A 25,255-nucleotide genomic window follows, 5' to 3' on the forward strand; every position below is an offset into this window, starting at 1 on the left:
GGAACTGCAAAAAAAAAAAGGAACAAATGCTTTACTAGTGGAGATACGTCCTAGGGGGAAAAAATGTAGGCAAACACACGATAGAGAAATGAGAGAAAAAGAAAGGAGAAATACAGGAAAGAAAAAAAAATCAACTCAAGAAAGCTTTTTGAGTTGATTTTTTTCTTGCTTCCACCTCTCCTTGGTACATTTTCTCCCATGATTATTGAAAATGTTTCGTTGTTCGCATTTCCGTCGCGTGTTCTTCGTGTACGTAACATGCTGTACTTTAGCAATGATACACACGACAATCGCACATACGTCGTGGGAACTTCGCACAAATTGCGCAAGAATAGTTTTCGGCTTCATTGTCGGAAAACATTCGGAGAAAAACTTTTCCGAATGTTGGATTTTGTCATTCGCGTCCTTCGCAAATCGTTCGCGTGCTCCGTGAAATCCCACCCTAGGAAAATGTCTCGCGTATGTTTCGCGAAATCAGCGAAGTTTTTCCGATCATTTTACGACGTAACCGCAAACTGTTCGCGTACCTTTTGAGACATTTTCACGAACGTTTAGCGCATGTTTGGGGATGTATGACCTACGTTTTCTACAAATCAAAATCGTAGCATACATATTGATATCGAACAATCATTAACAACTATACAGTAAAAAAGAAATTAAAGACTACCAAAGAGAAAGAAATGTTTGATGAACAAAAAATCGCAGAATCTAAAGTATGCCAAAACTACATCTGAAACTAGAGATTATGTGTTGGAGAAACTGCGAAAAAAAAATCAAATGGTTTACTAGTGGAGATAGGTCTTAAGAAAAAAAGATTATTGAAAAATTTGCGTTGTTCGCATTTCCGTCGCGTTTTCTTCGTGCACGCAACATGCTGTACTTTAGCAATGATACACACGACATTCGCACATACGTCGTGAGAACTTCGCACAAATTGCGCAAGAATGGTTTTCAGCTTCATTGTCGGAACACACTCGGAGAAAAACTTTTCCGAATATTGGATTTTTCCATTCGCGTCCTTCGCAAATCGTTCGCGTGCTCCGTGAAATCACACCCTACAGGAATGAGAAAAGTTCAAATATCTTAAAACAGATAATCCAAGGGTCTACCTGATTGTAGGAAACACCGTCGCGACTAAACGCGACTGATTGATGGCTCGTGAGACTGGGGAAAAAAAAAAGGTCTCACCAAGCAGGCGGCTCCACGGCCACATCCAAGGCGTCTCCTGACAAATTATTCGCCCTGAAGTCGCGAGGACTTCTTCAAGACGTTTTCTCAGTTGTGGAGAAGTTTCAACGACTCTTCCACACCATAGTCGATAGGTCGCCACGGGTCAAGCAAGATTGCGGAGACCTCTCGGAGACATCGCGGATAAGATTAGTCTCTATACGGCGTGGCCGCAACTGATGGAGACGTCGCGGAGACGTCTCGAAGACGTCTCGGAGACCAGCACATATTCGATTCACGTCAACTCCCCGGAGACCCAGCAAGCTATCTAGGAGACGTTGCGGAGACATCAGGGAAACGTTTCCGCAGCTAGCGGAGACCAGGTTGTTACCTAGAGATATATATTTTAGAGAACATGCACTTTTTTCCAGCTATGTATTCTAGGAACAAAAAAGCATGGCGAAGGGATACAAATGTTTCCAAGACTTAAAGAGAAAGAAAATATATAACAGAGCAGTCAGATGATGGTAATATTGCCAAGGAGAGAGGGAAAATCCCACGCTTGTACTGCAATTTCTTTGTTTGGGTAGCTCGATTTGTTGTTGTTTACTGTTGTTGTTGATGTTGTTGTTTTATTCAGGGAAAAGAGAACCCTCAAGACTACTTGGTATACCTACTTCCCCCACTGACAAACTACGATGCCGCAGCTCTAGGCATTCACAACCATTTGCACTTCTATGAATATTATTGTCGCATACCACGGCTCAGCGAATCGTGGCGACCCGCTGAACTTTGATGGTCGATTGTACGTATGAGGCATTAGCGCCACGAGCTCCATTGTTACAATTTGACTGCTATAGACGACGTATTCGATTGTGTTGACATTTGTGAGAAAGAGTGCTTTGGAAGTCGCAGCAGGGCCGTTACTAATTTGATTGATCATTCTAGTATAGTCGGAGAATATAGGCCCTGTGCGATATGAAATGGGCGTGGCCTGATCAGAACGCCACCTGATCAAGTCGATCGATGTAGTAGCAGGCGTGTGTGGCCACTTCGAAATCTTCAGCTCAGGAGAAACCAGCAAAGCGCGACCTTGATCGATTGGAAAAGACTCTACCACAGTCAATACATGCAGTGATATGTACCTTTGACCGCCGTGGTACCTTGGCTTGCTGTTCCATCAGCACGCCGATATTGTTGGGACCTTATTGTGTTGTCACACACCCGCACTCATTGGGATTCATTGGAGTGTGTTACCGTGTATACACTGAAATTTACTCATTATCGCGTGTACGGGGAAAATGCGACTGCCTTTTCAAGCTGTGGGGCCTCTTAGTATAATGAAACGTGAGTACACACTATGTCTTGTATTGCAGAATTCTATTTCTATTTCATATCAGTACATTATACCACCATGTCGCTTGTCAACTATGCTGACTTGTACACATACGCGAGGTGTCCATTTCTCACTCTGACACTCAGTTTATTCAACCTCGTAGACGATGCCTTTTTCGACGCAGTGAATTAGCAGTACGGGTAACAATTCGGCGTAGGGCCTACACTAGTACAATAACATCGAGAAAAAAATTGTCATATTCGATATTAGTGAAAATGAATTCGCACTTGATGAAAAATCGAATGATTGGTTGCAGTTTGTGAACTTTTAACTTCCACGTTTGCCTTGATAGCCGCAAGAAGTTTACCCTAGAGAGCTGGACACCGATATCTTGTCAATTCTGTATGATAATATATAACATAATGTATAATCATATAATATAATGTGATTATGTCTGTAGAATTTCTGTCTGACCAAAGCGGCATTTACTTTCGTCCATAGAATCTCTCTATAGTTCTACACGATCTTATGCTCAGTGTAGACTATCAACAATGTCCAAAACAGACAAATAAACAAACCCGATGGGCATTGAAGATCACTTTTCATGTACTTGTCAATTTATCGACAACAAAATGTACGCTTACTAAAATGGCAATCAAAGGAGATTAAAATGGTTTCAATACAAACACGTATCTCTTATGATTATGGTCTAGTTTTTGAATGAAATGCAGGCAGACATACATACTTTTATGGGTGGTATCTTTTGCCAAAGAGCATGTTATTGATGTAAATTCCCTCGAATTAAACGAGGTTTATCAACAAAGTGTATTAACTTAGGAGTCAATTAACAGAAGCTTACTAAGGTGCATGGGGGGGGGGTGGGGTGAGTGACGGGAAATTAAGCAACACTCACTTATTAAGACATTCATTTGCGCATTTATTTTTGCGTTATACCCTTTTAAAACTTTTCCTGTATAAATACCACAGAGAAGCTTTACTATAGGCCATCATAGTAACATACGGGGTTCTTACTCTGTTTCTCGACAGAGCTGAAAATAATTCAAACGTAGTTTACCTGGAATAATAAGCTAATCTTTTTCCTGGATATATAGTATTATAGGTGGGAAATTTACAATGACAATAAAGCGACCAACAACGATTCGTGATGTTTGAGACCATTTCAGTCGTAGGGAGGTTGTATCTTATCATTAAGTAGAACCAGTCCTGTGTACCCAATCAATGTAGACAGGCGCTTTTGCAGTATACTAGTACGTAATCGGCAAAACGTGTCATGTACTTTAATTGACAGTGTAATGGGTATAACTGGATTTCACACATTGACACGCTGCATTGCGTGCCTCCCACACTGTTCCGACGGGAAAAGAATATCATAAGAAAAGAATATGGAAGAAAAGCATTGCCTTTGAGTGTTTCGATTTCCGCGTATACTATTAAAGGGAAACCAATAACATAGCTGCAATTGGTGTTGAGGAAGATAATAAATGCCATAAATTTTATGATATGCCATCACCCATTGCTTGGCTAATGAACCGACCTTTTTTCCGTTTCTTTTTTTTTAAGGAAGAGGTTCACTGTGATCACCTAAGAGTTTTTCTTCATTTTTTTTTTGGCAGATAATAGGTGTGTGTGCGTGTGTTCGTGTTGGTGTATTTGCGTGTGTGTGTGTGTGTGTTTTATGTGTGCCCCGTTATTTGAGGTACGTTGATCTCGGGAATGCCAGGTTACTTATTCAGAAGATTTTATATTTTTCCCGTTTCTCTTTTATTTTGTGTGTGTGAGTATATTTCTAACGTTACGTGGAATAAGACTTTGAGCAACATAGTGATGTGAAGACACGCTTATGCTGGAAGAGAATTTCATAAATCTTGAGGAACTGTAAAACTTATAGTATGTATTTCTATAATGTATATTTACGTATTTATATACACGCATATCAGTTTATGTGTGTGTGTGTGTGTGTGTGTGTGTGCCGTGTATGTTTGTACTTTTTATGTCCTCCCTTCACATCCTGGTTACGTGGTCCACGTGAGTGCTATCACGAGTGTAATCATTAAGTAAAACATCAGTTATACATGAGACAAATAACATTTATGTCTGTACATATCTTGCTGATAAATCATAATGATAAATGCCATGCTTTCACGGCTGTATACGTGATCTTGTGCCTTGATTGATTTTGTGCAACATGTTCACTGAAGTCAGGAAAAGGGAACAAAGGTCCATCTGCACATGAATGTGAGTGCTTTTTATCACTTCATAAACGGAAGTGTCTCCCGTAAACGAGCTAAAACAAACCAATGAATCAAAATGTCACGCTAAAACTGATGAGTCTGCACGCTAAACATCGCACGATTCACACGTAAAGGGGTAGACCTTGTAGCTGATATTGGCCTTTAGTTATGAAGGCCTACATAGGTGAATTTATCGATGGGGCGTGGGAATTAGCAAATATAGCAAAGGTCATTTTTTCAGAAAGATCACCCTCATGACTGGAGTACAAAATGGGCTACGCCTTTCCCCTTGTACATCACAGCATGAGTCTTCCAGCACTCGTATTTGGGGCGCCTCAATCGAGTGGAAACCCTATAGAGCTCTCTTTTCCAAAGAAATGTCCTCACATCAAAGCTATACAAGTAGTAAAAATAAATAAGGTGTTTTGAAATGTGATCATAATTATACACGTACCCGATGTAGACATTGGCGCTTCATCTGCAGAGATGAGCCTGAAATGCGAGCCAGTGGAGAAATGGGTCATTCGACGGCAGTAAAAAGCATTCTCTGTCAATAATGTCTGGTCATGAAGCTTCCACTACAATGTATCATCCTATGACAAGGAGCCCCGAGGTTATAAATGTTACGCTGTGCTGCACAAGGTGACCTTACATTATGCGATAGTCACCGATTTTGTTTAAGAGTCTAACAAAATCGGGAAAGTACCTCTTGTGATTATAGCAAACAGAAGACTTGATAAGATTGGTATAAAACGTCATCTTTGAATTATCAACATGAAATAGATATGATATCTATATGGTCATTGGCATACTTTGTAGAATACGAGCCCTCGGGAGTGCTTCACGAAGAATTTAAGTCGAACTTAAAATTTAAGATTGACAAAAAATTATGTTATGCTGTGTGTCTTCAACGTACCTCAACTTTCTAATGAAAATTAGGATTTGGGGGACAACTTTTCATATAGCCATCGATAATACAAGATAAAATAAATAACAATGGAATTATTCTGTAAACAATAATGATAATTTGAAGTGGGTGGTGATTAGGCTAATGAAATTGAACAGGGAAACCAGTGGTATACCATAATTTTTAGTCAATCTTAACTTAAGTTCGACTTCGTGAAACACCCCCCCCCCCCCACGTGTACCCAATCAATGTACACAGGCACTTCTGCAGTATACGTAGTCGGCAAACACGTCATATATGTACTTTAATAGTGTAATGGTTATAACTAGATTTCACACATTGACACGCTCATTGCGTGCCTCCCACACTGTTCCAACGGGAAAAAAATATCATAAGAAAAGAATATGGAATGGTGGCCGAGGAAGAAAAGCATAACCTTTGAATGTTTCGATTTCCGCGTATGCTATTAAAGGGAAACTAATTTAGCTCCAGTTGGTGTTGAGAAAGACATGATGCCAACATAACAGAAGGGAAGGGTATTCTATGATATGGCACCACCCATTGCTTGGCTAACGAACCGACTTTTTTTCAAATTTCATTTTTTTTTTTTTTAAAGGAAGAGGTTCACTGCGATCACTTGAGAGTTTCTCTTCATTTTTTTTTTGGGTGCAGATAATAGGTGTTTGTATGTGTGTGTGCGTGTATTCGTGTTTGTGTATTTGTGTGGTTTTCTTATGTATGTCCCGTTACTTGAGGTACGTTGATCTATAGGGAATGGTTACTTATCCAGCAGATTTTATATTTTTCCCGTTTCTCTTTTATCTTGTGTGTGTGAATATCTTTTTAACGTGACGTGAAATGAGACTTCGAGCAAAACAGTGATGTGAAGACATGCGAATGCTGGAAGAGAATTTCATAAATCTTGAGGAACTGTAAAACTTATGGTGTGTACATGTATTTATTATGATATGCACATTTGCAACTTGGATTGCACAACCTTGGTGTACAACCTGCAGTAGGGCCTACCCCCCCCCCCAAAAAAAAAAAAATCTTTTATTGCAGTCACAATTTATTTTCTCGATCAAAATATAAATCATTGTCTGCTTAATCTGAGCGTATATATATATATATATATATATATATGGAGAGAGAGAGAGAGAGGCCTATGCATGTAATATATGTATATATATATATATATATGTATATATCCATCCACGTATATACACACATACATTTATATATAATTTTATGTGTATGAATGTGTGTGTGTATGCGTGTACTTTTTTGTGATCCCTTCACATCTGGGTTACGAATTGCTGCCCGGCCCACATGAGTGCTATCACGAGTGTAGTCACCAAGTAAAACATAAATTATGATAACATGAGACAAATGACATTATATGTCTGTACATTTCTTGCTGGTAAATCATAATGATAAATGCCTTGATTTCACGGCTGTACGTGATCTTGTCTCCTGATTGATTTTGTGCAACATGTTCGTGGAAGTCAGCAAATTGGAGCAAAGGTCCATCATCACATGAATATGAGTGCTTTTTATCACTTCATACACGGATGTGTATAGCCCGTAAACGAGTTAAAGCAAACTAATGAATCAAAATGTCACGCTAAAACTGATGAGTCTGCACGTTGAACATCGCACGATGCACACGTAAAGGGGTGGACCTTGGGTGTAGCTGATATTGGCCTTTAGCTATGAAGGCTTAAACGGGTGAATCATGGTTGGAGCTTGGGAATTAGCAAATATAGAAAAAGGTCTTTTTTTTATCAGGAGGGATCACCCTCTTGACTGGAGTACAAAATGGACTACGCCTTTCCCCTTGTACATCACAGCATGAGTCTTCCCGCACTCGTATTTGGGGCACCTCAATCAAGTGGAAACCCTATAGAGCTCTCTTTTCCAAAGAAATGTCCTCACATAAAAGCTATACAAGTAGTAAAAAAAATAAGGTTTTTTTTAATGTGAACATTACACGTACCAAATCCAAATAATTGATGCCTTATCTACAGAGGTGAGCCTAAAATGAGAGCCAGTGAAAAAAAATGAGTCATTCGACGGCAGTAAAAAGCATTCTCTGTCAATAATGTCTCGTCATGAAGCTTCCACTACTATCCTACAAGGAGCCCCGAGGTTAAATGTTACGTTGTGCAGCACTTCATAGCAGGGTGACCTCATATTATGCCATAGTCACCAATTCTGTCTGAGAGTCTAACAAAATGAGGGAAAGTACCACTTATAATTATAGAAGACTTGATAAGATTAGTGTAAAACGTCTAGATTGTCATCTTTGAATTATCGACATGAAATAGATGATATCTTAAGGGCTATTGGCATTCATTGTAGAAAATGGCCAGTCAGAAATATCATTACTGCACCTTAGCTTTTGTGGCGTCTGCTGGAACCTCCCCTCTACTATTTACCAACGCGGACTCTGCGTCAAAGACCCTGTCTTTACTTAATTCATCAAACCGACAGCACAGAACTGTCTGTATCTAGCCGCCGTCAAACTTCCGGGCAATTATAAATATATCTCTTCTTTTTGAATGACCTATAATAGCGATGATGTAAATGATGGTACCATATCAAGCTGTGAGCGATAAGACTAGTGGTAACGATGTCATCAAAGGAAAATTGACATTAATGATAACATCAACAAGAGCGAGAGACAAACTACATTGGACATAATTGTTAATTTTCATCGCCAAGCCTCAACTGAAATAATGAAAATGATTACGAGACAAACCGTAACCATAATTTGATGGTAACTTTTATGAGGATAAAAGGAAGGAAACCTTTTGAGGCACGGGTGAAATGTGTCTGATGGCACAATATCATTACACAAAACCTTCCATGTGCATTCACTTTCCACTCAACGTCTTAAGCCTATAAAATGTCATTACGTAACCAATAGGATTGATCCGGCTCAACAGAGAGTCATCTCAACAGGAATACAAAATACTTTGGATCCGATTACTGCCTTGCAATTGGAAGTCACAAACTCGGCTTCTCGAATGTCAATTCATCCCTTTGTACTACTCTACAAAATTACTGTTTAGCTAGACGTTTCAAAAACAGCTATCAGGCTCGTAAGGAGGTTTTAGTTTAAAGACAAGTTGCACAGAAACACACTCACATACACACACACACACACACTCAAAAGTTGGACTAAAATGTCAAGGTAGAATAGATATAAACCCAGCAAATGACAGAAAGTAAGTTATGAATATATTTGATCTCTCAAGGTAGATGATACAAACCAAAGAACAAACGAAGGAGAATTTACGTTAATTTCAGATGGTGACATTACGTAATAGATTTAGATGATAAAACAATGCAGTGTTCATCGAAATGTTTGTGCAATACTGAAGTATAGTATGTAAAGAGGGGCATATTTTCATAAAAAATACTCACCACGAGGTTTCAACAAGGACATAAGTCAGAGTAAATCGTTTTATGGAAGCAGAAATCAAGCAAATTTACATGCATCTTTCTTCATTGTTGATATCATTATTATCATCATTTATTTGACCAAGAAACAATACAGTAGGCCTACATCAGAACAAATAAATCATACACATGAAAAAAAAATGACAAAAGACAGTAAAGAGAGGAAAATGCTACATGCTGGTCTGGGCTGACAAAAGCAATATGAATTGTTGTTACTCGGAAACATATTAGCCCAAACATGTAGCATTGAGAATTAACATATAACGAAGTACAATCAAATAAGTACAACAAAGAAATCAATCAGACATGTCGATCGGCATTCGTAAATTGTTTCAATAGTCCTTGAAGTATACAGGGCCTTCGTTTTAGATTTACTGTTTGGTTCACAGGTTAACTCAAGCCTGCACCTTAGGGGAGGAGCTTATAGCTTGTGTGCAGTCATTCACTCAGAACAAAATTTACAGTGTCACTGCAACTTACACCTGTGTATTAGCATAAATGTATGCGTGTGCGTAATTTTGTGGGCGTATTATAATATTATCATTATGTCAACAAAAATGTACTTGCCCTTAGCAAAAATTAAAAGAAGAACAAAAACACAAGCACACACGCACACACGCACACACACACACACATAAACAAACAAAATGCTTTATGAGGACCTCATAGACTTGTATAAATCATAGCATGGAAAATCCGTTGATAGAAAATTACTAAATGACGTTTACAATTGTCCCGTGTACACCAGGACGAGACGGTATTCAGCTCATACTCCAGTATTTGGTTCGCAAACACAGCACGCCATTTGTGCAAATATCAAAAGGCCCTCAGATGGTAATTTCTAAGGGCACTCTTTTTTCCACTGTGATCAGATGGTTTATTGTCATAAGAAATAATGTTTGCCCTAGGCGGATGGATGTCGATATCCAGAATAAATTCATGTATTTAGAGTAAGGATTTCTATAAGATCTGTATGATTGATATCTTCAGAATGACCTAGTGTAACACTAAGACTATTTTAAAGTTGCTGTATTAACGATCTTGCTCTCTGAAGGGAGTTATCTGTTTTATGGAGGGCAAATCCCTTTCAATTTCATATGAATATTTTCTATTCTCCTTTATCTGCGATTTGGGAAGGTCCTTCAATCGTACTTCTAGTATATCCATTGTACAAAAAAATACATTGTAAGACGGTCCTTCGTTTAGCCTCTTTAAGGCACTGAGTTTTCACGGTGATGGCTCCAAGGGAGAGGTTGTTTGGGCACAGAATGTAATCCCTGACTGACCTCTGAAAGAAATCCATTCAATTCCAGCACGTTCTCTTCTTGTTGGCAATCAAAACAGGCAAACCTTTCCACCCCTTACCCGTTCCTTCAATTGGACCAAATATTTTCCATTGAGTATACGATAACTTTATTCTTCCATACAACGTTTGTAGAAATAAGTATATATCGCACACGATATGTATTATAGTCCTGGGAATCTCCCGAAATCGTTAGAACACTCAGCCCGTCGCAGGTGAACCTCCACATTATGAAACTTGACGAACATTGTGTACATGATGTCACTGCATAATGTACAAGTTGAGGACGTAATTGTTACTCATGCAGATTACGCTCTCTTTGTAAAGTTGTGCCGCATGAAGCACAATGAACTAGATTTACATAATATCAGCGTAGTTTTGTGTTTAGAAGCCTGTGGACGTCGGCCTTCACTTCGTACAGCTACACTGACACCACTCACTAAAGCCTGGCATATTTTCCTTTTCACCACATACTAGTGCAACAGGGCCAGCTTGTATACACAGCGTTCTTACAATGGCGGTTTCATATCTGGGCAACGTGTTGATTGGCATCGGTCGCGGCAATATTATTATGATATTCGTGTACGTGGGCACAATATAATCTACGTGAGCCATTTTAAGCACGGCTTCATTTTATTTGACGGGATGTGTGTATGCCTTGTTCCCTGTGGCTGTCTTTAGCTTAACTTCACCATTTTGAAGAGCTATTATTGCCACTTTTGATTATCTTTTATTAAACTAGATTTTTTTTTTTGATAAGCATCGTCTATTTTACCATCAACCAGGGCCTATAACTATTCATGTTAATTTCTTTCCTGAAAACTCAACAGCAATAGTAGATAATAGAAACTGAAGTGGTAGTAATAAGAAGTTATGTTAACACAATCTAATTAAATGAACACTGATGAAGACAATTATTGTTTTCACTGCCACACTCCCCATTATCATTGTTTTACTTTGATAACAATGGTGCTGATTAGTAACTCTATAATAGAAATATAAATTACTAAATACATCTACGCGAACTAAAAGGTATAACAAGCAACAGCAAAAAGAAGAAGGAAATGTAACACGGACATGTCGTGTACAAATCGTGTATCAATTATAATTTCTATACGTTCTCTGGATATATGATTGTGAGTTCGTGCGTATTGTTAGTGTGTCTGTTCATGGAGTGGAGTGAAGGAACTGTCGTCAGCGGCAGTGGCATTTTATTAATCATGTTGGCTGTCTGGTTGAGGTCACCATCAAAAAGTACAATTTGCGCATTATCAGGATGATTAATATTTAACAGGCGATCATCTAAATTAGATATCACTGTTGGGTCTCTGATATCAAGGGGGAGGGAGGAGGTATATGATCGTGTGGTTTCCTGCCTTGTTGACATGGAAACGAGTAATGAAGCTTAAATTTAGATCACACATTAATTATGGACAGAATGTGTCAATATATAACCTTAACTATTCGTGGAGGATTCTGTGTGTTTGCACACAGGAGATGGCTAAGTTTATTCATTGTTTAGATATTTCCGTATTGCGTTGGAGGCCTCGGATTCTACATATGGGGGCAATTGTAGCCAGGATTGTCGAGTAGACGGATACCGTTCATAGCATAGTTCTGCGTATACAATTATATTAAGCTTCACTTTGCAGAGTGCAATATACTTTATACAGAGACAATACACATGTTGTATATTTGGCGAATGGCGTACAAAGCATGGCAGTTGCGGGGGCCATAGGTTTGCTAAAGTGAAGTGAGAAGATGAAACAGTAAATTCCTGTTTTCTCCCCTCCACATCTTTTCTGTCTCCTCTCTCTTTATCTCTCTATCCATATCCGAAAATCAGCTGATGTTTTATCTTTGGATGCCACCCTAGGAAGACGATGATAGGTAGTTATAATTACCTACTACAGTAAGGAGACACTAGACCTTGAGACAAATTTGTGTCTCCTTAACGTATTCAGCTATACTATAATATCTCATTCAATCCATGCTTTATTGTTGACAATGCTCAATACGCATTTTCTATAAACACCACCTCCCTATATAGAGCTGGATCCAGAGTTATGCATGTATATATGTATATATATATATATATATATATATATATATATATATATATATATATATATATATATTATATATATATATATATATATAATGAAGAAACAAACTGTTAATGCATTTTGGCCAATAAATCATGAGTTTACTCGACTAAAAATTTCACGTCCTACGCCTTAGTTAGGTAGTTAGGTACTCAAACTACGGAGTATATGTACTTTTCCGTTTAAGGCGTTCAAAACTAGAAAAAGGAAAAGAAAGAATATAGATAATCAGTGTCTGACACCTCTTATAGGGATGAAGATGGATGGCTTTCTTTTACTTTTTGTTAGATTTTTCTAAAGAGGTAAATCACAATATATATATATATATATATATATATATATATATATATATACATATAAGTAACAAAGCTGCAACAAAGTTCATGCTGTATTCACCAACGGTTTATTTCTTCACACAAATTTTCGAGCGTCTCGCCGCCCTTTCTCAAGTGTTGATACTGCTTTATCAACACTTGAGAAAGGGCGGCGAGACGCTCGAAAATTTGTGTGAAGAAATAAACCGTTGGTGAATACAGCATGAACTTTGTTGCAGCTTTGTTACTTATATGTGTATATATATATATATATATATATATATATATATATATATATATATTTATATGTATATATATATATATATATATATATATATATATATATATATAAATATATCATACATGTCAAATATATGCAGAAAGGCGGATAAAGATGGCTATAGATGGTATTTTCCGTCTCTCTATCTAACCATGCAATATTCTCTCACTTGATGCACTCTGCTTTCTGGCGCTTACTGATGATGATATAACCTCAGAACGGCAGGTGCAATAGCTTCCTGTTCGTGAATTATGTATTCTTCCACATCGGCTCCGGTAACCCTCATCATTCAAACACACACAACAGTGAATTCAATGAGTGACATTCACCTTGATACACACAAGCACTTTTCACTCTGAGCAGGGTTTCCCTGTATATGGGAATATTGATAATTCTCCTCGATCCAACAGACGTGGTAATACCGTTTAAAGCTCATTCCCAAAATGACATGTCTATCTGACAATTCAGTATTATACTGCAATCAATCACCTGATTGTGTGTGAAGAGATGGTAGTTTTAGCACTTTGCGGGAAATGCATTGTACCTCAAATTCTAGCTATACTGCCATACATGCATGTTCAGAAAAGTTAACTGCGTTTTTCTTAGCTTCTGTTTGTGAGACTGGTTTATATCACCACAAGCTAAACCCTGTAATGCAAACAATTCCCCCTCAGTTCTCACAACAAGGATGCCGTAACATTTTTTTTTACCTTTATTAATGTTGTGACAAATAACAAGAAATACGTTTGCGCTTTTGTATTGACACTGTCGCTATTGTTTGTTCATAACAATAGCAAACCGAGACAATAGAATGAGAGCTTTCCTGACCCACTCGAACTACACTCTGTTCAGTCACCTTACATATTGATGATGTTTTATTAAGTCACACTGCATTATGTACAAAGCCAGTTTATTTGTCATGGGGACATAAATCATAAATGACGACGTATGAATACAGGTGCATCCACACGAATATTAATCTCACTCACAGAGGACGCTGTATCAGACTAAAAGAAGGGGATATAATGGTTTCCATATCCACAATACAAATACCAGCCAGCTAGACGAAGATATCTAATGTATAAGCAAACTCGTACAGATGCGGAAGTATCTCAAAGGGATAATCTAGTAGAATCCATTTATGAAGTATATTATAGAGGTGAAGTACAATTAACGAGCAATTGAATTCAGATTTAGGACGTCTACTTCCCATAGGGCCTAATTACGTGCAAGGAATCAACGTTGAATTTAGAAACTCTTGCAAGTCAGCTATAGTGACATGCTGCTGTATGGACTAATACGGAAACATCATGAACCATCCATGACCACCTGTGATTTGTAAACTGCAAGTTCAGCTTTTTAATTTATCAATTTGGGGTTTCAGGCCTATCACAAAATGTTTCCTTTCCATGCCTTCGAGTCGAGTGAGATCAAGGACAACTGGTATTAGTCACGAAATGTCTGGCAGAATAATAATTTCTGTGTAATTTTTTTGACGCTTAGAATTGAATGTTATTCGATGTAACGACATCATGAATGACACATACAAAGATATATGTCTTTATAATGGGAATTACCTCGAAAAGCTGTTAATGCCATACGGCATATCATATCGGTCCATATTCCTGTAAAAATCTTACAGTTACTGTGTATACAAATTCTGTTCTATTTTACAGTGAATTTTATCTAACATTCGCAATTCAATAAAAAAATAATCCAGTAGCCTTTATACAAACCTAGTTTGCAGAAAATAGGCACACTTGGCATTGCTTGAAAGTCACTTCTAGCGGATTTTTTTTCTTTTTAACGAGGTAAAAGCTGCAGACACGATTTTTTTTAGAGAGAGAGAGAGAGAGAGAGAGTGTGTGTGTGTGTGTCCATTTTCCTGACATAAATCAATCAATCCATGTCCACAGGTGTCTGAACTTCTGTCATGACGAAAAAAGAAGAAGAAACAAACAAATCAAGCTCAGCTCCAAAGAAACAAAGCAAACTACCAGTTGACCGTTGGTATTTTACACTCCGTCTATCAACTGTTTGTCAGTGGCATTTCATTTGATCTAGAAACGACCATTCGAAAGCGCCTTATTCCATTGGGTATTTGCGTCGTATGAATCAAATATTTGCTCGACTATTAATACTGTCATGTCGAAATTAAGTACCCCATGTCGAATCTTTTTCTTTCCTTTTTATTTTGTATGTTGTTGTTTTTTTTTTGCATATCAACTACATTTCTTGGCAAAGACTATTACACTGTTCTCGAATCAAGCTTTCTTGCTTTATAAAAAGGTTACTATATCATCAATTCTTTTTTTTTTCTATTTTCTATCCGATAGGTTACCTACTATGCATGTCTGACAACGCGTGATTCTAGTCAACAATCCAGTCACTTCGTCTGATATCGACACAGCGAGGTCGACTATTAAAGTCGACGTCGAGAATTTGACGATGGCGTCCCTCTTTGCCAGAGACCGGAGGAAAAGTGCCAGCATAAACCTGAACGAGGAGCCGCCGGAATTCAACCTTCTGTTTCTCGGCAAAAGCCTGACCGAGCGAAAGATGGGCAAGGAGTGTACTTCGGAAATCGTCTCTTCCCTCGTTGAGCGTTCGCGCGGCAAGGAGCTCAAACGAGTCAAACTAACCATCTCCAGCCGAGGCATCTGGGTGACGGAGGGGTCCGATCCAAAGAAGCTGCGAGACACTTTAATCCCCATCTACTCTGTCAGCTATGGAGCTGCGGATAAGAACTACACTCGCGTGTTCTCCTTCGTCACTAACTTCAGCAAGAACGACCCAAACATTGCCGAGGGTCGCAAATCCACAATGCCTTTCTATTGCTATAGCTTTGTCACTGCTACACCAGCCGTTGCTCGCGGGATGGTTGTCTACCTCTTGCGCTCGTTCAAACTCGCCTACGAGTCGTGGAAGAGGAGTGTCAAGAGCCAACGACTACGAGATAAAATCAAGGCTGGACCGGGGCACAATAGTTTCAATCCACCCGAAAAGACTACCGAGTCGAGCTTGACCGAAGCGATGGCCAGACTAGACCAACTGACAGGAATCAGTTCCAGTGATAAGGGCTCGGACTCTTCGCAGAGTGATGTTAATATCACTCCGCCGGACGAGACAGCTACGCGCTCCGATAAAGTCCTGTCGTGGATGGACAAATGGCTCGGCTCCGGCTTTAGCAAAACCCGCGCTCGACGTCAGAGCGATGACAGCTCCTCGTCAGCGAGTGATAACGTCACTACGAAGAATGAAGAGAACGACGCCTTCGCCGCGAGAGAGCACGAATTCGCTGACCCCACCGCAATGCTGAACGACGAAGTAGACATCGTATCCGAGCTGCGGGACCCCGAAGTCCGAAGTGTCTTCGAAGAGCTCGCCGACTCCAAGAATGCACGAAATGACAAACCAGCCGTTGCTGTCATCTGAATTCATTGCGAAACAATGTGCATTGTTGAATCGAGTCACTGCCTGCAATGTAGCCTACAAAACTGTACGTTTCCTTCGTTTTGACATGCAAGTGCCCTCTTTTTAGTTTTAACTTTACTTTTCGACGAAGATAAAACAAGTCACGTGATTTGTTACTTTTGACTGTACTTCGAGTGACGAAAGGATAAAATATACTTTAATTGTCATAATATCCTTGGTCATGCAGCTCACATGTCAAGTGTGTCGTATTTTAAAAATTGAAAATCAGATAGCTTCTACGTTATTAACTTTTGTATGTTTGCCTGTTTGTTTGTTTGTTTTTGTTAGATTATACCCAGAGTTACCATGCCAACTGACTGCCAAAGCTGTAAACATGTAAACATAAGAAAATGCGCCAACACCCGACGACACGTAGTCTGATGTTTTATACATGACAAAGTGTCACTAAAGATTTCAATACGGAATACATGGCGTGATTATATAATTATTTCAAAATTACGCTTTTCTGTGAGATAATAAGAAGCATGAGAATTCTAGTGCCTCTTGCCATTCAATAAAATGATACCCAAAATATTGCGAAATTCACAGTCATTCAGAACTTTTGAAGAGCAAAATTCACGATTGTAGATGAAGAAAGGTTCAGTTTATGAAGGACCGTAGTTAGGTTTTCAAACTACGGAGTATTTTTCTTTTTTAAAGTGTTCAAAAGTAGAGAAAAGGAAAAGAAAGAAATCCAATGATGTTTGCCCGAATGTACATTATCAAAGTCTAACAACTCTGATAGAGATGAAGATGGATGGCTTTCTTTTACTTTTTGTTAGATTTTCCTAAAGAGATCAATGAAAACAAAAAAGATTATTCATTAAGTTCCTGCAGAGTGACACAAGTCGATAAATCTAAAAAGTAAACTCATAGGGAAAATTTGTCCTTCAGACTTAAGCCCATAAAAAAAAAAACAATGGTAAGCCCACAAGCAGGTGAATCAGTGCATAATTTTCATATCACAATGAAATACTTGTGTTTCCACCATGTGAGAAAATGTCTTTTTGAACTTATTTTCATCCTCTAATGATATCATTGACATCTCTGATTGCAATTATGCGCGGAAACGTTTTGAAAATGCGCAGGTACAATCGTCGTCATTACGTAACATTATGGTTGCCAGTTGTGATATTTGTTGTAATTCGACTTATCAGAGTTCTTTTTCCCTTTCGCTTCTTTATGAGAAATGAATGTCAGTTATCATTTTGGTTGGAAATTGCACTCACTTTATAAATTAACGACCGAAACAAAATTTATAACAAGTCACAATATTTTCATTCTATAGGTCTTTACCGAAAATTCTGAGAACCATTATGTGCTCATCGAGAGCGATGTAAAGTGAAGGGCTCGTAATATCTTAAATGACGACGTTTTTTATTAGTGTTTCAGCTTTATGCGCTTGCCAGGTGCTTTTCCAACATTCATCTTAAAGTTTTGATTTTATTTTTTCCTGTCATGTATTTGAGATGTGAAGAGGAGCAACAAGGGAGAAGAGAAGTTGGGCGAGAATTTGAATTGATTTTCATCATTTTTTTTAATTGTCTGCTTATAAGAGAATTGAAATGCTTACAAGCCGGCAAACACGAGACCGAGACACGGCTCTGAGTCCCCTCTGGAGGAATAGGCAGTGAGGATAAAGTGTCTCGCTCAGGGGCACAACCACAGCAGCCAGGGGACTTGAACACGGGACCTTGTGATTGACAGTCTATGGTCTTATTCACTGAACTACAGCAACTTCTCTATGAGGAAAAAAAATGATAAGAAGAAGGAGGAGAAAAAGAAGAAGAAGAAGAAGAAGAAGAAGAGGAAGAAGAAGAAGAAAGAAAATGAAGAAAAATGAGAAGAAACTAAGCCAAAGAAAAGGGGGAATGACAAGAAGACAAAAGTAAACCCAAAATAATGTAGAATGAGTTATAAGGAAAAGAAAGAGACGACGGCGTAGGGAAGAAAAAATGAATACACGAGCTGACTACATTGGGCACTACACATGTCCCCGCCCCCCCCCCCCCCCCGGGGGGGGGGGGGGGGGTATTTGTAGTGTTCGTTGTTGAGTCAGGGGTCAATGCCCCCCGTCCGCTTCGATGGGGGGAAAAGGGCATACAGTGTGGACCTAAAATTTTCGTCACTGTGTCGAAATGATGACACACTCAAACCGAATGCAATTAAACGCTAGGCTGGTTATGCTTTCCCGGTCCGTCCTTGTTGTCGATAAACCAATATTCTATCAATAACATGATTGTGACTGAAACTGACCTATCCAATCTAACATCTGACGTCACTGTGTACTAACCAATCAGTGATTTTCCATATCTTCGAAAGCAACTCTAAAATCGCATTCGAATTTCCTTCTGTCTTCCTTCGTGCAACTCAAGAGTTGGCTAAAACTTGATCTCGTTCTGTGTTCACGTGATTGTAGCACACGAACGTGGAACAATATTGATTTCATGTATTATCTTTTGCATCCTGATGATTTGATCCATTATCATGAATAGGTTCACGCGATACATGTATCTGATTAATGGTATTGAGCATGGTCTAAAATGGTGTCTAGGCATGAAGAAACCTCAAGCCCTCCTCAAAGTTGCCATTTCACTGATCATTAGAAGTAATATAGTGCGCATTCATAAATGGCTCGGATTGTTGGACTGGATTTCGAAAGAACATCAGACCTAAAAAAATTACTGCAAAACATTGATATTAAAAGACTTCAGTCACTAACCGGAAGAATTCACAATTATACTTACAGAGATAATTATTATGAAGGTTCCTGACGTCAAGGCTAGAATATGACAAAAAACACACTTGCGAGAAGAGAGTTTCAAAGCTTACAGAATAGTACAGGGCGTCAATAGAGTTGTAGGGGAAACGTAATTCAATGCATCCTTGATTGTCAATAGTGTGAACTTTGTATACAGGTCATGTAGTTACAACAGGTACTGTAAATCATTAAAAGTCGGAGATCGATGTTACGCTGTTGCGCCCTCTGTCGGCGAGGTCCAGCACGCGACTTTCACAAAAGTACGAGTCCATGAGTCGACAGTGTTGTATTATTTTGGACTCAAGCTTCCCTTCAGAAAACTACGAATGGGTGGATAAACTTTGAGTCAGCTTTACTCAGCTACGACCAAATGACTTGCAGGGAAACGTCCTCGAAGGAAAAGGATTGCGATAGATTTTATTTGAAGGGACAAGATTCCGTCGACTCTTATCATCTGTAATGAATGTCATTTGTGGACAGGTTGTGGTATTAGATGAAAAAGAATTGTATGTGATAGAATCTTGCATATCTGATCGCGTGGGTGTATCATGATGACAATGTAATATTTTTCATGAGAATTATAACGAGTTTATGAAAAATTGCATTGGTGTTGTCCTTGCTTCTTCATTTGATTGTGTGTGTATGTCGGTGTATGTGTGTGTGTGGGCCTGTGTGTGTTTGCGTGTCTGTCAACAATGATATCTTCTTTTTTTTTTGTTTTTCAAGGATGTTTATTCTGTTCCATTCAAAGTAATAGAAAAAAAAATAACAATTTTCATTTGCTACAATTTTTATTTGCAGATATCGCCTGCACACACACACACACACACACACACACACACACACACACACACACACACACACACACACACACATATCGGGTTCTAAAGGTGCCAGCTGTATATATCGCTCTACAGCCATTTTATCGGGTGACGTATAAGATGAAAGTGTTTGCGATAATATACATTACATTTGTGAGAGGTGTATAGAAGCAAATCTTTCCAATTTTTCCTGTTTTTTTGTTATGCCTCCGCCACGAAGTGGTGCCGGAGGCATTATGTTTTTGGGTTGTCCGTCCGTCCGTACGTCCGTACGTCCGTCCGTCCGTCCGTCCGCTTTCGTTTACGCGATAACTTGAGTAATATTTACTGGAATTTTACCAAACTTGGTCAAAGTATGAAGTATGATGGGGCAATTATTTGATTAGATTTTGGGTGAAATCGGCAAAAGGTCAAAGGTCAAGGTCAAATCATGAAATTGTATCTGTTTACGCGATAACTCAAGACTGGATTGAGCAAATTTCACAAAACTCTTTCGGAGGATGATGTATGATGGGACAATTACTTGATTAGTTTTTCAGTGAAATCGGACGGAGGTCAAAGATCAAGGTCAAATCCTAAAATTTATCTGTTTACGTGATAACTCAAAACTGGATAAAGCAGCTTTCACCAAACTTGGTCCAAGGATGATGTATGATGAAACAATTAGTTGAGTAGATTTTAGTGACATTGGCAAGAGGTCAAAGGTCAAAAGGTCAAGGTCAAATGCTACAAATGTTGCAATTTCCCCCATATCTATGCAATGCCCAAAGGTATTTTCTTGAAACTTGGTGTGGACATGTACTACTGCGTAAAGATTCTCCGGAGAGAGCTTCATGTCATAAGGTCAAAGGTCAAAGGTCAAAGGTTATGTGAAAATGTTGCAATATCACTTTTCTCGCAAATGGTTCAATGTATCTTCGTGGAACTTGGTACATACGCATGTACTGACTGGCAGGGATTATGTAGGGATTTTAGGGGTCATGGGTCAATAGTCAGGGGGTCAAAGGTCATCTCCTTAAAATTTTACTATTTCCCTCATATACTAGTATATGCAATGCTTGCATTATTAGTTTCAAAACTTAATACATGCATTACCTAATGGAGATTCTCTGGGAAATTTCCAGCCAGAAGGTCAATTAGGTCAAAGGTTAAGGGTCAAAGGCCAGGTTTCAATGCCCCCCCCCCCCCAGAAAAAAAATCCATTTTGTACCGTCATTACACTCTTTCTTCATACCTTGGAAATTACTCAAAGCATAAACTTATAAAAAGGTCTGTCAGAATTCAAGTAAAAATTCTCAATTCCCCAAATATGTGTACCTGCACTCAGTTGGAAAATTAAAGCAACCCAGTTCAAGACATTTCTGACAAACCTGTCATTTCAATATTTTGCCAGTTATGTGAAACTGTCATAGATGTCACATTGTGAAGACATTGTACTTTACGCCTATTGGGAGAATCATGCATTATGGCGGAGGCATCAGTCGCCAAAGCGACATTTCTAGTTTTCTCATGTAACTGCAAGCATCATGAAAAACATTGCCATTATCAGGATCAAAGTAAATACAACTTGCTTTAAAGCTGCCCCATCAGCCCATTTTTATGCACTTGAGTTTATTTATTTCCTTTTTTTGTTATTCTCGTCTTCTTTTTCCTAGACAATAAATGTTGAAGACATTATTTGAGGACTTATGTTGCAAAATGTTTTAAGTACATTGTACTATAATCTCGTAAAGACAAAGAATCATAAATAAATAAAAAAACATTTGGATCCAGATGCTTATTTGGATCACCACAGATAAAAACAAAGTCATTTCTTTCTTGGCTCATATCTAACCTCTCTTGAATATTTCGTCTGGATTTGTTCACAACTTTTGTTAGAAAGGTTTATGACAAACAGAGAAACAAATTGATATGATAAAGAGTCAAGCAAAAATGACATTAACTCCGTGACGAAGGCATAGATCCCGTTAATAGTACTACATTACAGTCATTAGAGGGCGCTGTTTGTAACTACTGCGCTGCTACTATGACACTTTCACAAAGAATCGTTTGCCAACGTTCCACAGAATACTGAAAGGAATATCGTTCCATGGCTCATTTCTTAATTTCCATGAAAATTTTTACCAAATTTACTCACAGCTTTGTGCATAACCTTGCTGAGAAACAACAAACTTATTTTGGCAAAGTACAATATAAATCAAAACAAAGCCTCCTTGAAAGTGGTCATTAAGCGAAACCATGAAGTTCTATTTTCTGGGGAAAAATACTGAAACAAAGAAGACACGATCATGTGAATCAAAGGTCAGTAATGACGTTCAAAACGTTGGTGCAGATCTATTTTTAGTAGTTTGCATCCAGTATGAGGTGGCGTCTTACGTGTGCTATTGTGTCTGTGATGTTGTTAGTGTAGTACGCTTTGCTTGACGTTGTTGTGAATGAAACAAAATGAGAAAATTATACATTTCATTGGGGTTAAATTTACAATTCTGTCGCTGTTATTACAAAGTATGAAAAAAAAATCAAAACAAAACCTCCTTGAAAGTGGAATTAAGCGAAACTATAAAGTTCTTTTTCCTGAGGAAGAAGACTAAAACGAAGAAGACACAATATGTGAATCAAAGGTCATTTGCATTCAGTATGCGGAGGCGTCTTACATGCGTCTTTGTGTCTGCAATGTGGATAGGGAGTAGTACGCATTGCTTGAACAATAATTGAATCGAACGAAATGAGATTTTTTTTTTTTTTTTTTTGGGGGGGGGGGGGGAGGGGTAAATTTACGCTTCTGTTGCTGTTATCAGCCGGTTACCAAATGGGGAATAAGAATTACTCTGTTAACATTGATTCAATCGCCTTTTCACCATAAACAATGAAACGATACCAATTTTTCATTTTTTTTTTCAATTTTCAATTGAAATGAATTTATAAGGAATTTTCTGCATTGAACATATATTACAAATGATGTACAGTACTTTCTTTTTATTTTCGAGACAATAAAACATACAGTGTGTACACCTATGGAAACCAACTCTGCTGATCAGGGTGTTCCACCCCATGAATTGGCAATAAATTTAAATTCACAGTGTGTACATCCGAACATAATTGAGACAAACGTATACAGATTGAAGAAAAGAATAAGATAACACATCAATTGGGAACCACTCGGGATAAAGTTAATCAAATGATCTGACTGAATTATGGCGCATGTATTGGGAGTGTGAATGCAGAAGACTGTCGTCAAATAAGCATATAGCATGAAGATACGACAGCCTTAAAATAGAGGGAAAAAAGAAAATTTGCAAAACATATCTCATGTATACTTAACGAAAACAAAAAAAAAGAAAAAAAGGAGTCATTCTGGCATCACATTGCGACAACAAAAATTGTATAAACACTATATGAACCAGGCGCGCCGGAAGCAGTTTTGGATTGGGGGGGCAAACATTGGAGGGGGCTCAAGATTAGACCATGCATATGTTAAACAATACACACACACACACACACACACACACGCACACACATCTATTATATATATATATATATATATATATATATATATATACATATATATATATATATATGTAAAGTGGCGTACGGTGGGTCGAAACATGGGGGGAACCATAAAGTAATTTTGACGTTCTGTATGCTTGTGCGTGTGTGCGTGAGCAATAATGGGACTACAATACATTACGGAATGTGATACATTCAACAACGCAGTCATTGAGGAACATTGTAAGTTTTCCTTACATGGATTATGGAATGACGGTGTGAAACGATCGACAAATTGTATACTGTCAGCAACATAAGGTGAATGGCATAACAATAAAATGCGAGCGAGCGAAGCGAGCGAGCTTGAAAATTTTGATATTCTACAGTTCCAAAACTGGAGTTTTAATTGTAGCTATATATTTCGCTTTGGAAATAAATGGGGGCGCATCGGGCGCAACTGCTGGCAATTATTGGCAGCAACATTAGGAGAATGGCATAACGATTCAATGCGAGCGAGCGAAGCGAGCAAGCTTGAAAATGTTGACATTCTACAGTCCCAAAACTGGGGTTTGTAGCTATATCTTTCACTTTGGAAATTAATGGGGCGGCGCATCGGGCGCAACTGCTGGCAATTGCTGGCAGCAACATTAGGAGAATGGCATAACGATTCAATGCGAGCGAGCAAAGTGAGCGAGCTTGAGAATTTTGACATTTTACAGTCCAAAAACTCCCGTTTGTAGCTATATCTTTCGCTTTGGAAATTAAGGGGGGGGGGGGCATCGGGCGCAACTGCTGGCAATTACTGGCAGCAACGTTAGGAGAGTGGCATAACGATTCAATGCGAGCGAGCGAAGCCAGCGAGCTTGAAAATTTCGACATTTTACACTCCCCAAACTCCCGTTTGTAGCTATATTTATCTTTCGCTTTGGAAATTAAGGGGTGGGGGCATCGGGCGCAACTACTGGCAATTACTGTCAGCAACATTAGGAGAATGGCATAACGATTCAACGCGAGCGAGCGAAGCGAGCGAGCTTGCAAATTTTGGCATTCTAGAGTCCAACAACTGCCGTCGTAGCTATGTTTTTCGCTTTAGAAATTAAGGGGGAGGCGCACCGGGCTCAACTGCTGGATGCGAGCGAGCGAAGCGAGCGAGCTCGAAAATGTTGACATTTTACAGTCCAAAAGCTGCCGTTTGTAGCCATATTTTTTCCCTTTTATTCATATGTATACATATTTACTTTATTTTCTTTGTTTATTCATTTATTTTTATTATTATTATTTTTTTTTCGGGGGGGGGGGCTTTTTGGGGGGGGGGCAAAAATGCGTTTTGCCCCCCCACTTTTTGGATTGGGGGGGCGGCCGCCCCCCCTGCCCCCCCACTTCCGGCGCCTATGATATGAACCATCCTCTCTGCATAACAACCTCTAGCGAACTTCCAGTGGGGAGATCTCCTTCTCTGAAAATCCCAGAATGGATGCTTGCCAAACATGAAGCATGTTGCATCGATTTTTAAAAACAGATATTTCTACGCCATAATGATTGCAAAGAGCAGAAGATCTGCACGATGTCATGCGATTAGAGGAA

General features: G+C 38.7%; 1 protein-coding gene across 1 annotated transcript; it reads left to right on the forward strand.

The window, feature by feature from the left end:
* Positions 1–2,130: 2,130 nt before the first annotated feature.
* On the forward strand, positions 2,131–16,564 carry LOC139742296 (low density lipoprotein receptor adapter protein 1-like). The gene is made up of 2 exons (XM_071652878.1): positions 2,131–2,514; positions 15,466–16,564. The coding sequence occupies exon 2, from the start codon at positions 15,578–15,580 to the stop codon at positions 16,562–16,564; it is 987 nt and encodes a 328-aa protein (XP_071508979.1). The 5' UTR covers positions 2,131–2,514; positions 15,466–15,577.
* The last annotated feature ends 8,691 nt before the right edge of the window (positions 16,565–25,255 follow it).

The sequence above is a fragment of the Diadema antillarum genome, unplaced genomic scaffold (assembly GCF_040938485.1).
Source record: "Diadema antillarum isolate AM-2024a unplaced genomic scaffold, OU_Dant_1.0 scf00000032, whole genome shotgun sequence".
Taxonomy (NCBI): domain Eukaryota; kingdom Metazoa; phylum Echinodermata; class Echinoidea; order Diadematoida; family Diadematidae; genus Diadema; species Diadema antillarum.